At 35.5% G+C, this 14,201-nt stretch overlaps 1 protein-coding gene across 1 annotated transcript in view; it reads left to right on the plus strand.

Moving 5' to 3' along the window:
- The window catches only part of PDE1C (phosphodiesterase 1C), a gene marked incomplete at its 5' end in the record, with an annotated part of 265,881 nt that overhangs the window by 186,048 nt on the left and 65,632 nt on the right, over positions 1-14,201 (plus strand). Inside the window, 3 exons of the mRNA XM_081344420.1 lie at positions 4,441-4,557; positions 7,601-7,741; positions 14,025-14,125. Of these exons, the coding sequence (XP_081200546.1) occupies positions 4,441-4,557; positions 7,601-7,741; positions 14,025-14,125 (359 nt within the window). The remainder of the gene's footprint in view (positions 1-4,440; positions 4,558-7,600; positions 7,742-14,024; positions 14,126-14,201) is intronic.

Genomic DNA, 14,201 nt, shown 5'->3' on the forward strand with positions numbered 1-14,201 from the left:
ACCTGTGATGCCAGTTACCAGTGATGATGCACCTGAGTGCATCCTTGGTTGTTCTCACCATCCTTTCTGCTTGACCATTAGACGATGGGTGGAAGGGCGTGGATGTGGCGTGTCTAATCATGTTTGCTTTCAAGAAGGCCTGAAAGTCAGCAGTGGTAAATTGAGTCCCATTATCTGATACCAAAACGTCAGGGAGTCCATGAGTGGCAAAAAGTTTCCTTAGGATTGTTCTGGCAGTGGTCATGTTTGGGACTGGCACCACCTCTAGCCACTTTGAGTGGCTATCCACCACTATTAAGAAAAGCTGTCCTTGGAATGGACCAGCATAGTCGATGTGGACCCTGGACCAGGGGGTGTGTGTTGCCTCCCATTTGTGGACAGGCGCTTGGGGCATCTCAGGTCTGGACCTTTGACAAGTGTAGCATCCGTGTACCTGCTCTTCCACTGCCTTATCTAACCCCGGCCACCATAGGTAGCTCCTTGCTAGTGCCTTCATGCAAACTATGCCAGGTGCTACGCTTATGCTGAATTGCAGGCGGTTAACTTTGAAGGCTCCCTTATGTGTTACAATGGTCTGAGATGCTGCTATAGTCTTGGTAACAGGCAGCTGCTGATACGCCTGCGCGAGATCAAGTTTAGCAAAAATGGCACCACCCTGGAGGGAAGCGAGAACATGGCTGACCGTGGGGACTAGGTAAGCATGCTGGTTGAGGGTCTTATTCAGGGTGCACTTATAATCCACACAGATGCGGATTTCCCCATTAGATTTGAGGGGGGTGACGATTGGTGTCTCCCATTCCCCCCCTGTAAGATCCCTTGTTCCACTAATCTGTCTAGTTCTTCTTCGATTTTATGCTTAAGTGCAAAGGGGACTCTCCTGGGTTTGATTCTATAGGTAAGACACTGGGGTTTAATTTAAATGCTATGAGGGGGCCCATATATATTCCAAGCTTATTATCGAAGACGTCTGCAAACTCTTTGCAGACAGACTCGATATTGATCCCTTGCGTTCTATGGATGCCTGATATCACAATCCCCAACACCTCAAACCAGTCTAACCCAACTAAACTGGCTCTCTGGCCTTCGACTATGATGACATCCAAGTGCCCCTGAAACTTTTTAAACCATACGGAAAGGGTGGCCTCCCCCTTAATTTTTACCCAGGCATTTTAGAAGTCAGTTAAAATGATACTGGAGGGCCTCAATTTGACCCACTGCTTACTTCGGCCGCAAACATATTTAAAAGTCTCATAAGAGATAATCGAGACTGCAGAGCCGAAGTCTAGCTCCATCTTACAAGGAATGCCTTGTAAGCGGATTTCCAGTTTAAGTGGGCAGTTTAAGTGGGCTGTGGGCCCCAGTTTAAGTGGGCGGTGGGCCCACGTTCTGCAGATGGCCCTCCGGCTTTTGGAAAACCCCACACTGGTCGGGCTCTGGGCCCTGGTACTTCTCCATGACGAGTTCTCTGGCTGTTTCTTGTGTAGGCCCTCTCGGGAATGGCTATGGCAGACCACCACGATGTGGCCTGATTTTCCGCAGGCCTAACATGTGGCTGACCAGAATTTGCAGCTCACATGTATGTGGTTGCCACTGCAACCTCCGCATCTTGGAAAGGAAACTGCCTTCTGCTGGTTCTCCCTGTTCTTGCGTTCTCGATCTCGTTGCTCTGTCTTCTTGCAAATTTGGTTGATTTTGGTTTCCTCCTCTCCTGTGTTCTTGCTGTAAGTAGCGACTTCATGGTGGATTGGTTCTTACGCTTTGCTGGGTAGGGAAGTCTGCAGCACCTGTACTGCGCCTCCGGACGCCTCGTCAGCCATGATTTCATCTTGCGCGTCTTGCAGTGTTAGGTTGGGCCTACCGAAAAGTTTCTGTTGAAGTCTCTTGTCTCTTAGGCCACACACAAGCCTGTCTTGTAGGTGCTCATCTAGGTTGGTAAACCTGCAGAGACGGGCGGCCTGTCGCAAGGCCACGATAAATTCAGATGCGGTTTCACCCGGCCGTTGCACCCTCTGGTCGAAATGGAATCGCCAGGCCATTTCGGACATTCTGGGCTTGAAGTGGCCATTCAGCTTCTGCTTGAGGTCGGTGAATGAGACAGTTTCTATTGGTGTAGGGGCGAATAGGCTTTCAGCCAGATCGAATGTTGCTGGCCCGCTTATGCAAAGCAAGGTCGCCGCTTTTAGGCCATCCTCTGCAATCTGGTTCACCTGGAGGTAGTTTTTGACTTGCCCGAGATGTGATGGCCACTGTTCGGGGTGGCGGATGTCGAATTCTCTGGGCTGGCTGACCTTTGGCATCTTCTTCCTTGTGTGATTGGATCCTGCTCCACAGACTCAGACATGTGATTCTGAGTATGTGGCCACTAGCATGGTGACTAGCCGGCCGTAGAGGGGGCAGAAAGATGCCTCTTTCCTCCAGCATGTGAAGCCGACCCCTTGTGAATTCAGCTCTTTGAGGTGAAGCAGGATCCCACCTTTGTTGCCACTGTTGTGTAGTTGGTTCTGAAGAGTATGAATGATGCCAGGCAGATGAGTACAATCAAACAGCTCTGTATTAGGTGACCATAACTGTACTAAGGGGTTAGGGGGTACTTGCATTCTTTATATACCTTTCTGAGTAAACAGCCAACCAATCAAATTAAACCTAAATCTCCCGCCATAATTGACTCCCGCCAAAATGGTTACAGTTCAAATGCATACTGGTAGTGACTGTTATACAAGTGCTTAGGTGTTTCTTTAAACCTTAATACACAACATTTAGAATATCACAGATCTTGAGTCTTTATATTGCCGACTAGCTCTAGAAACTAAACTGCCAACATTCTTGTGGATTTGAATCCAAATATTTTTGTAGTCATTAAATAACATCCTTGTACCAGACTCTGAAATTCTTGCTTTACCTTTTGAGTCTGGTTGACCTCATAAAGTATGTACATATGTGCTTGCATGCCCTACTCAAAACACATTCAAATTATTTCTTCACAGATGTTGGTCAGATATTAAGTATCTATCAAAATATTCTTATTAGGCTTTAGGCTAACAGAACTTTATAGTTTACAAACTTCCTGGGAAGAACTGTCCTTTTGTCATCTTTTACAGTAAAAAAATCCCTAAGCATCTACTGTTAAACTGACAATCATAACATCTGTTCAATAATAATTTTGAAAAAAAGACTTTACAAATATATCCCGCAAATTCAAAATCGGCCCCACATGTTTAAACTTTAAATAGACTCAGCAACTAGAAGTTTGCACATTAAATACTAATTGAATGATCAACCAGAGTGAGCTCAGCTAATCTGAATTTGAATTTGAAATAGGAAAGACCATATCATTTCTCAATGATAACATTTATATAGAATAAACATTTTTCATTTATCACTATTCTTCTATTTATGCATTGATAACTTCAACCATTTTAAGGACAGTGATACTATTTACTTCTATTTTCAAAGCATTATTTGAAAATACTAGGTGATAGATATTATAACAACATGGGTTCTAGCCACTGTGTGCTTTGCTGATTGCTTGTGGTGATTTTACTTAGTCTGAAAACACAACAGGAAGTTTTACAGCCAAATTTCATTTGGCATATTCATTTCTAATATAATTAAATATATGATATCAGTAATATTAAATGAAATTTCTTCTAACTTGTAATGCAATAAAGTATCTCTTTTTTGTCAATGTATATACTTTTCTTTGTATTAATTAAAACATGGAGAATGATTTAAAATATTCTTTCACATTAACATAATAATAAAATGGGATTAGTAATTGTGTAACTATTAAAAAGGAGAGAATTTTGTATTTATTTCTTCTGTGTTTCTGCTATATAACCATCAAGGCAGCATGCAACAAATGAAAAAAATGAACACAAAAAATAAAAAAATATTCAAAACATTAAAATCAAAATGCAACACTAGCAGAAAAATCCTGCTTTTTAGTTGGACCACTACAGTAATTGAGGACCATGTTAAAATAAATGTCATGTCAAGTGCATAACAGGATATTTTCATTTATCTATCTGCCATTTCCCTGTTACACACAAACCATTATGGACAATGAATGGCTTAAATTTTCTTGTAGGTAGGAGATATAGAAAAGTATAAGTGGAGTGGGTGGGTTTTATGATCCTTTGGATCATAAATTCTGCCAGTTCTTCTGGCTGCAGTGTATCAGCCACAATAAGCCACAATCAAGTACCATTGATGCAGGTCCTTTGAAGTAGCAAATTCTGAAACACAAATAGATGACTTCCTGGCTTTGTCTGAATCAAAACAGCATATTATCTATTTCATATTAAACTAATAAAAATAAATATTAAAAACCATACTTTGAAGCTTCTTAAAAAGGTGTGTGTGTGTGTGTGTGTATGAGTGTTTATTTGTGTGCAGATGGTTAAGAGAATATACTAATGCCCTTTCTTTCCCTCCACACAGAATGTAGACAAGTGGTCATTTGATGTATTTGCATTAAATGATGCTAGTGGGGATCATGCACTAAAATTTATTTTCTATGAACTACTCACACGCTATGATTTGATCAGCCGATTCAAGGTTAGTAGTCTAATACTTTTTCCTTTCTCCTATTCATAGATTATTGAAAAGTGACATATCAGTAATTTATACTTCTGGGTTTTTTGTCATTGTCATTTTCTATTTTGGCTACTGTTTGCAATATATTGTCCTCTGATTTACTTAGAATGTTCTTATTATTGTAATAAACTAAAATTGGGCAATTTCAGAAATCTATGACTCCATCATATATGGAATGAAATTAGTAGTATTAAAAGGTTTTGCCAAAGGAAGACTTCCCATAAAATTATGGCCCATGCTTATCATGCTTTTTGGCTTTATTATTTTCAATACTCTTTGCTTCCTATTCTTATCCAAGTTATTTGTGGCTTATTTCTTCCCCATTCTAAGTTTTGAATTCTATGTGTGGAGAAGAAAATAAACACACTCTGAGGAGTACTTGCAAGGAGCTTTATTTGCAAGGATTTAATAAATATAGGTAGGACATATGTGCAAACACACACACACACACATATATATAAGTCACAATCCCTTTGTTTTGATAGCTTGTTTCCAAAGAGGTACAAATGGCCAATGGCCAATGTGAGTTCCAACAAGCACCTGTTCCATACTTAGCCATATGGGCTCTAAGACTGTCAAGAGATCCTGTATCCAATTCTTCATCTCTTGCTGCCTGTGACTGACTTATATATTCCGTGGTCTTGTCAACCTCTAATAATTGATTGCAGACTCCCCCTGAAACTGGAATTCATACAAAACTTTTTCAGTGACTTATTTCATTTCAGTCTTTTCTGAATCTAAGCTGTTCATCCCACTGATGAGCTTTCATTTTTTAGTGGCATGGCTTTGATTGTGATGTTGATTTACAAGGAATAGGGACCACAATGTTTCACCAATCATATTGATATCTCATTTTCAATAGAATAATTGTGTGTTCTCTAATGGGGAAATGCAAAAGCTACAATAATATAAATATGATTAATTAACATAAGTGGTTGTTCCATAAACCATATGCATTTTGGGTGACAAGAGTATTATTTGGCTTCATAGCCATTATAGGAAGTAAAGGAAAACAAGTGCTTCTGTAATCGTTCTACATGAAGGATTTAATCCTTTGTTATGACTGTTTATCCTTCCCCTCTCAATACATCCCAATTTCTATTAGAATATATGTATGTATATAAATACAACAATTCAGCATTTGTTTATTTGTTTATTTATTTATGGATAGCAGGAATGTATAATAAATGTCTACAGAATCTGAGGCATAAATAATATAGCAAACACTTCATGCAAAAATGTCCGTATTACTCCATAAAGCAAAATAATAGAATACTTTCTTTATCTGCAATAGGAATTGAGCAGAATTTGTGATTACCATGAATACTGTCATTGACTTCATAACTACAATGAATCAATTACAATTCTAGAGAGGTGCAAAACTCATTTAACAACTACAGTGTGACTTATTTACCACACAGAGAGGTTGTTTATCCTTTACCCTTCTTTATTTTTTATTGGCATTAGAACCATTATCAGTAAAAATAAATCATGAAGTTAGAAAGTCCGGAGCTAAATTAGGAACTCAAGGACATGAACTTAAATTATATGGTAATGATGTTGTACTTACAATTCCCCAACTGAAAGGTTATTTACTACTGTTAATGGAAGGTACACAGCAATATTGTCTTATATGGATTAATGAAGAAGAAACTCCCTTTGCCTTCAGAAGAGACTGATCAATAACTGCATTCTCTTCATTTTAATTATGAAACTCCATGGGAACATTATAATGAAGATCCAAACTGGATCACAAGGGCATTTTCTATTTTTCTTTCTTTCTTATCTTTTGGAAAAGAGGTAAAGCAGGGCTATATTTTGGTGACCGTTCTTCTTAATTTTTATATAAATTTTCTGATGCAAGCCCTATATTAGAGTTTCATCATCCTATATTGGTTAGAAAATCTTTTTGGTTCTAGTTGATCATGGTGACATGGTCATCATCTTAAGTGATGCCTTGGAGGAATTGCCTTATTGCAGAGAGAGTGCCTCAATATTAATTACAGTAAAACCAAAGTATTCTTCATTATACATTGCCACTCTTGGAAAATTGATGGAATTTATGTTACTCAAAGTAACTCATTCAAATATCTTGAAGCATTTTTTAATATCTTGGCATCTTGGTATGAAGAAATAAGGAAAATCTCTCTTTCAAAAAACAAAACAAGTATTAAATGTGAATATGTAATTTTTAAATTTAAAGATTTAGGTGGAAACGCTATATATATATATATATATATATATATATATATATATATATATATATGTATGTATGTATGTATGTATATATAAAATAAAGGGAACACTTAAACAACACAATGTACTGTATTTAATAGTAGGATGTCTTATCTTGTGTTTATATATATATATATATATATATATATATATATATATATATATATAACAATGTATTTCCAATTTATAAATGAGTTAACCCATGATCTAGAGCAATTCAATCATGATTATATAATCATATCTCTCCATACCTAAAATAATGGTTAATAATTATATATTATTGTAATGTAAATAATATAAAATTAGTTTTATAATGTTACAATGAAGGTATTATTATTTTTATTAATTTTTTATGCTGCATCTTTCCTGTAAGGTGACTCTGAACAGCTTACTAGAACTAAAACAAATAGAAAAATAATTAAAATATTAGAACTACACAGATTAACATTTTAAAAACTATACTGAAACTAGAACAGGACAGGGGTGAAGTTTTTTTAGCCTGTCAATCACCTATTATTCATAGATTAAACATTTTAATTCTGAAAGAAAGTGCCGATATGTTGCTTCAATTTGTATTTATTAATATTAGTGAGACATAGAGCACATTATGTAACTCAAAGAAGATACAGTTGGGTGATGGCATTTGCTTTAAAGAATGTCAGAATTTTCAAGCACATGAAACACTGCTGATGAAAAGTTTAGTAAGGTTAAATCAATCTATTACTGTGCTAAAGTTGTTCACAATCTACCCTCTTTTTTATATATATAGATTCCAATTTCTGCTCTTGTCTCCTTTGTGGAAGCTCTGGAAGTTGGCTATAGCAAGTATAAAAATCCATACCACAATCTAATGCATGCAGCAGATGTCACACAGACTGTTCATTACCTCCTTTTTAAGACAGGTGTAGCAGTAAGTAGACAAAACACTAATCAATTAAAAGACCAATATGAAAATAGTTATGCAATTGATCATGGCAATAAAATAGGTTTGAAGGTATTTACGGCACAACTAAAATTTGGGTTTGCTAAAGTAGGACTTTTTCCAAGCACTTTTATCTATATTTAATATATGGCATTAAGCTGTTATTGACTTAGTGAGGGCAAGCATTTTATTAATTAAGACTATTTGGATTATAATTTGATGTTTCAACATATGTTAGGAACTTTTCTAACAATATTGTTAAACTTCGGATTTTAGATTTGTAGACTTAAATGTTCAGGTAAATGAAGATAAAATTTATTAAGTTAGGTAGATGGTCAATCCAAAATATAAATGCCATTCTATTTTTTATAGAATATATACTTTAATATATAGTAATTGTATCACAAATCTGTTAAAACTGCAGTCAGTAACTAATATGAGAAAAATATTCTTCTGAACATGTATTGCAACTCAGACCACAAAGAGTCCTACTCATTACACTTACACCTCTTTCTATATTAATATCTATCAATGTGGCTTTCCCACAAACTTCCTGATAATCTTTATGAAGATAATGCCTCAAGTTTGGAACAGTTTGATGTAGGGTTTGTTAGGGATATATACTGAGTAGAAAATATGTTTGGGACAAAACAGCTTATGTTTCAGTGAACAAACCTTAAAACACTTTGATTTTAGAAAACAGTAACAACTTGGAACAAAATCATTAAAGCAGCTGGGCAACACATGCTGCTTATTACTCACTACTCAACCAACAGGAACTTTGGCCAAAAGGTTGATTATTTTTCAAAAATAAAAGAAATTCCTATAACCAGCTATGGAAGAGGCAGCTTTTACTTTTATATCCTATTTATGTGTACCTACTTTAACATAAATAACTACAAAATCATATTATTACAGGAATGCTACTAAAATTAGGACAATGGCAATTTTTAAAAAGATCAGAATTATAATAAACCAGTAAACTAGTATTTAAATACTTTCTGAATCTCAGCATAAATAAATCCATTAGAGACACAAAAAGTACACAATAATTCAACTATACCAGACAAGATAGATATTTCCCATTAAATATTTATGTTTAGTGGGATTGGGTTTCTGGGGAGGGCAACATGGCTCAGTGGTTAAGATGTGGCATTTGTCAGCTGGAAAGCCCGCAGCTCAGGTGTGAGATCCAAGTTCCACACCACAGGGTGAGCTCCCATCCTTGCCCCAACTCCTGCCAACCTAGCATATCGAAAGCATACAAATGCAAGTAGATAAATAGGTACCACTTCGGTGGGAAGGTAACAGCTCTCTGTGACATCATCCTGGCCACATGACCGTGGAAATGTCTTTGGACAGCCCTAGCTCAATGGCCTTGAAATGGAGGTAAGCACTACCTCCTATAGGTGGCAACGACTAGTGGAGTAAAATCCACAGGGACTCTTTTACCTTTTTTATTTGGCTTTATATAATCCTCTAATCTAGCAAGACTCTAGATAAGAGTCTTGTTTACAATCAGCCATCCAAAATAATAATAATAATAATAATAATAATAATAATAATAATAATAATAATAATAATAATAATAATAATAATAATAATAAAGTTGGAAGGGACCTTGGAGGTCATTTAGTCCACTCCCCTGCTAAGGCAGGAAACCCTATACCATTTCAGACAAATGGCTGTCCAGTCTCTTCTTAAAAACTTCCAGTGTTGGAGCATTCACCACTTCTGGAGGCAGGTTGTTCCACTGGTTAATTGTTCTAACTGTCAGGAAGTTTCTCCTTAGTTCTAGGTTGCTTCTCTCCTTGACTAGTTTCCATCCATTGCTTCTTGTCCTGCTTTCAGGTGCTTTGGAGAATAGCTTGACTCCCTCTTCTTTGTGGCAGCCCCTGAGATATTGGAACACTGCTATCATGTCACCCCTCACCCTTCTCTTCATTAAACTACACATACCAAATTCCAGCAACCGTTCCCTATATGTTTTAGCCTCCAGTCCCCCAATCATCTTTGTTGCTCTTCTCTGTACTCTTTCTAGAGTCTCGACGTCTTTTCTACATCGTGGTGACCAAAACTGGATGCAGTATTCCAGGTGTGGCCTTACCAAGGCATTGTAAAATAATGCCTGAATGTCAATGCTTTCACCCAGGTGAATCAGTGAGTAGAGCCCGCTGGCAGCAATAACATCTGCCTCTGTACATATGCTAACCAACTTCACTACCTCCAATTCCAGTAGTAATAGCAAGAATGAAATCAGTATTAGTTAAGTTGGCATAAGAGAGTTCAATGATAACCTTGAATAAGGAATGCAAGGATGGTTACATTAACATTAGTTTAGCCCTGAAAGATAGGAGGGAGAGAGAAAGACATTCAAATTGCCCTGCCTTGACTTCCTTTGGTATATGAGGTAGAAGGGAAAAAAATCTGTCAGGTTTTCAAAATTCTATTATTATATCCTACAAATACATTGTTCTTGTAGTTGTGATAACTGCCTCCTGATACAGCCTATGCTGAAGGCCTGGCAGTTGCGAGGCTCCAACCTCTCCTCCCAGCTGTTGGAATAGAATATCAAAACAATATGATGAAAAATGACTGTTTTGATTCAAGAATGTGATAAAACCAATACATGGTCTCGCAAATTTGGAACAAAACACATGTAAAAAGGACACACAGTATAACTGTTTCAAGCTGAGAAAGTTTTGTATACCCTTAATACCTACTGTAGAAGTAAAATATCCAGTAATACTTTAGAAACTCACAAATGTAGCAGATTGTTCCATGAATTATAGTTCACTTAGCAAGGTAGATTAGCAGAAATCAGGAAATCCATTAAAATGTACAGAATATGAATATTTTTATATTCTAAGATATTACAAACCCTTTAAAGTTTTTTTTACTACAACAACCAAATAATATATAGCTGTTTTTCTGGTATCATAATGACTTCCATGATGTAAGCAATTGTACCATTTCTGAATGCCTGGATATCGTACTAAAAGAAAAGAAAACATATATATATATATATATATATATATATATATATATATATATATATATATATATATATACAGTATACCGTATATATATATATATATGTGTGTGTGTGTGTGTGTGTATAATCAGCTGTGAGTGAAGGAATAAAGTCAAAGAGGTCACATTCAAAATATACTATGGCAATTGCTATATTTCATGAAATGATTTTAAATTATTTACAGTCAATGCATTTTAAAATGCATTCAGCAACAACAGAACCCCACAAATGAAAAAATATAACCAAAGCTTTAATCAAACAATATTTTCTCCTGTTTTAGAAGAGCCCTGCATTCACCATCTTTTTACATTTCTCATAATTAACTGTGAGAAATGTAAAAAGATGCTGAATGCACGGTTCTTGAATACAGAATATAACTTTAAACTGGGCCACAACTGTGAGTGTTATGTGGGAGCCAATTTCTGTCAGTACATTTTGACTGAAGCAAATGTTTGCTTTAAAGCTGAGTGTAAACAACTACGTGATCTTGCTGTGTAAAACAACCATAGGTGTGCAGCTGTCTACCTCCTGATTGGTAGTTACCTCTTTATTGGAAGCAAGAAGTCACTGAGGCAGCAGGGAGACTATATTATTTTAATGAGTAACATGAGAGCGGCAAGGCAGCTGTCATTGTTTTCTAGTAGAGAATTGGAAATGCAAATTTTTTTAAAAAAGTGATGGTAAGATAATCAGAGTCATGGACATTTTTCAAATATTAAGTTGATATTTATTTATCAAGTTAAAGCATGAATAGTAGAGAATACTATTCCTACTGCCAGACTAGGAGGAAGAGATCCCTGTGTGCATGCAATTATACAGATATAATTTCATGCATGTATCAGGAGGAAGAAAGCTTGTTGTTATATTTATTTTATTTTATTTTATTTTAATTCCATTTATATCCCGCCCTTCTCCGAAGACTCAGGGCGGCTTACAAGCTTAGCGGTAGCCTTCATTCTATGTATATGCCTGCTTATTAGGGCTTTCACACACACACCCCAAGCGGCATTATTACAAAGTCAGCTTAATTGCCCCCAACAATCTGGGTCCTCATTTTACCTACCTCGGAAGGATGGAAGGCTGAGTCAACCTTGAGCCTGGTGGGATGCGAACCTGCACTAATTGCAGGCAGCTGGTGAGAAGGGTTTGGATTTTACAAGAGCCTTATACTGTAATGTGGAGAAATTAAACACTTCTCTAATTAATCTATTTCCTAGATCTGTATACACATTAGAAAATGGGTATTGGAGCTTTGATTATTATTAGGTGTAGAACTCTGCTTTATACAAATGGATTTTTCAGCTGTGGTGATATCAGCATAGTGCTTTCAGATCAGAATACCATACTTTTTTGGTCTATTGTTCTTTATAGATTATTTCTTTCTTGTTCAGATTTATTGAAAATTATTTGACTACATAGTTTCATGCTAAATCTGCAAAAAGTATTCAGAAGAAGAGACTCACTCATATCTTTGAACTTCTTTCAAAGTTTTTTTTTCTATTTAGAATCTAAGCACATCTTTTACAAAACATGGTAACAATTAGATATCTTTAAATGGTGGGATTTTGTTGAAAACAGTACATGGCTAAGTACATTGAAAGTGCCCTGTCTGTTTTGTGTTTTGTTTTGCTTTACTTTTAGAAAAGTTATTCCAGATACAGCAAATTCTGAGTGAGTTCAGATAAGTTTTTTTCCTATAGTCAATGACTTTTTTTATTATGATGGTGATAATAATCATGAGGATAAGACAGTTGAAAAAAATACTATTTGAAGGAATTTTTATATATAATTTATTTATTCAGCATATTTATATAGTCATCCATCTCACAAATACACAGTTCTGGATGGCATAAAACATATTCCTATGTATACCACACTAATAAATCCAATTTATTTGTTTGAGATTATTAGTTTGGGTTTACTAAATAAGAAAGATTATAGTCTGCAAATTTGGTTGGCTACTATTAGGTAAATTCTATTAGATACTCAAACACTGGAAGTTTTTAAGAAGAGACTGGTCATCCATTTGAGCAGGGGGTTGGACTAGATGACCTCCAAGGTACCTTCCATCATCATCATCATCATCATCATCATCATCATCATCATCATCATCATTATTATTATTATTATTATTATTATTATTATTATTAAATACAAAATAGAAATCTGCTCATGTGCAAAACCAAAACATGGCAATTTGTCAATAATTTCTATCTCCAGTCCTCGATAACTTAAACTCCTTAAATATTATAAATTGGAAGATATAAGCCATCCTAAAGGCAATGCTACCCATGTGTCTGAAATTAAGTCTTTGGAATTTTCTGAAACCAACTGAAAAAAGATATTTGTCATGTCACATTGTTAGATTGAAAGATGCAAGACTGAATATGGGAAAGTGAATTTTTCTTCTTTAACAGGGTGTTCTAGGAAGGGTTTAAATCAAAGTTGATTTTTCATTACACACGTAAGAAAGTTTTTAAAACTGTTAATTTCAGCTAGGTTTGAGCAACCAATATTTTTTCTGGATAGTTCTCTAGTTAACTTTTGTAATTTTCAAATTTAAACCGAAGTGCACTCACATTATTTTAAGTGAACTAGATGCTACTTTGCAGAACAACATATTGTTCTCTACTCAGATATATATCCAGGATTTTGATAGCCACAAATAAAAATATCAATCAATCATATTTTTTCTGGTTTACATTTGCTTCATCAGCTTTTGAAAGTTTTTTTAATTATGAACAATGAACCCTGAAATACTCCTTGTAATTAACCCTACAAAGAACATTAAATAATTAATATTAAATAACACTTTTAAGATTAAAGATGGGAAAAACCAAAAGAATGGGAATATTGTCAAACACTCTCAAGGATAAGATACAAGTTTTCAAATATTTGGGATTCAGTTTTTCAGGAGTTGGGAATGGGAGGAGAAGAAACTGGACAAAAATATTCAGAGTGTATTTTACTGTCTCATTAGAATTTGAAGTTCTTGAACAGTTTGTGTGGTGCCCCAAGAGTAAAATTCTAAAATATCAAGATTGCCTGTAGATAATAGCACAGCAATTGAGATTAATATTTTTTAAAAATTCTGCATTGTTATTCAGGAGCTACATCAGTGATAATCTTAGTAAAAAGATATTACCGTAGTTTCAAACATTATTGGCCTTACTAAACAATAGTCTATTTAAACTTTGCAATATAATATTACCTGATTTCTCAAAATATTTTTTTCAGCACTGGTTAACAGAACTGGAGATCTTTGCTATGATTTTTGCAGCTGCTATCCATGACTATGAGCACACTGGAACTACAAACAACTTTCATATTCAAACACGGTGAGTGCTGAAAGATGAGCTATGATCAAGCAAAAGTGGAGAAAGGTTGAAATGGAGTTTGCAAAATCAATTTAAT

This window comes from Vipera berus (genome assembly GCF_964194415.1).
Source record: "Vipera berus genome assembly, chromosome: Z".
NCBI classification, from domain to species: domain Eukaryota; kingdom Metazoa; phylum Chordata; class Lepidosauria; order Squamata; family Viperidae; genus Vipera; species Vipera berus.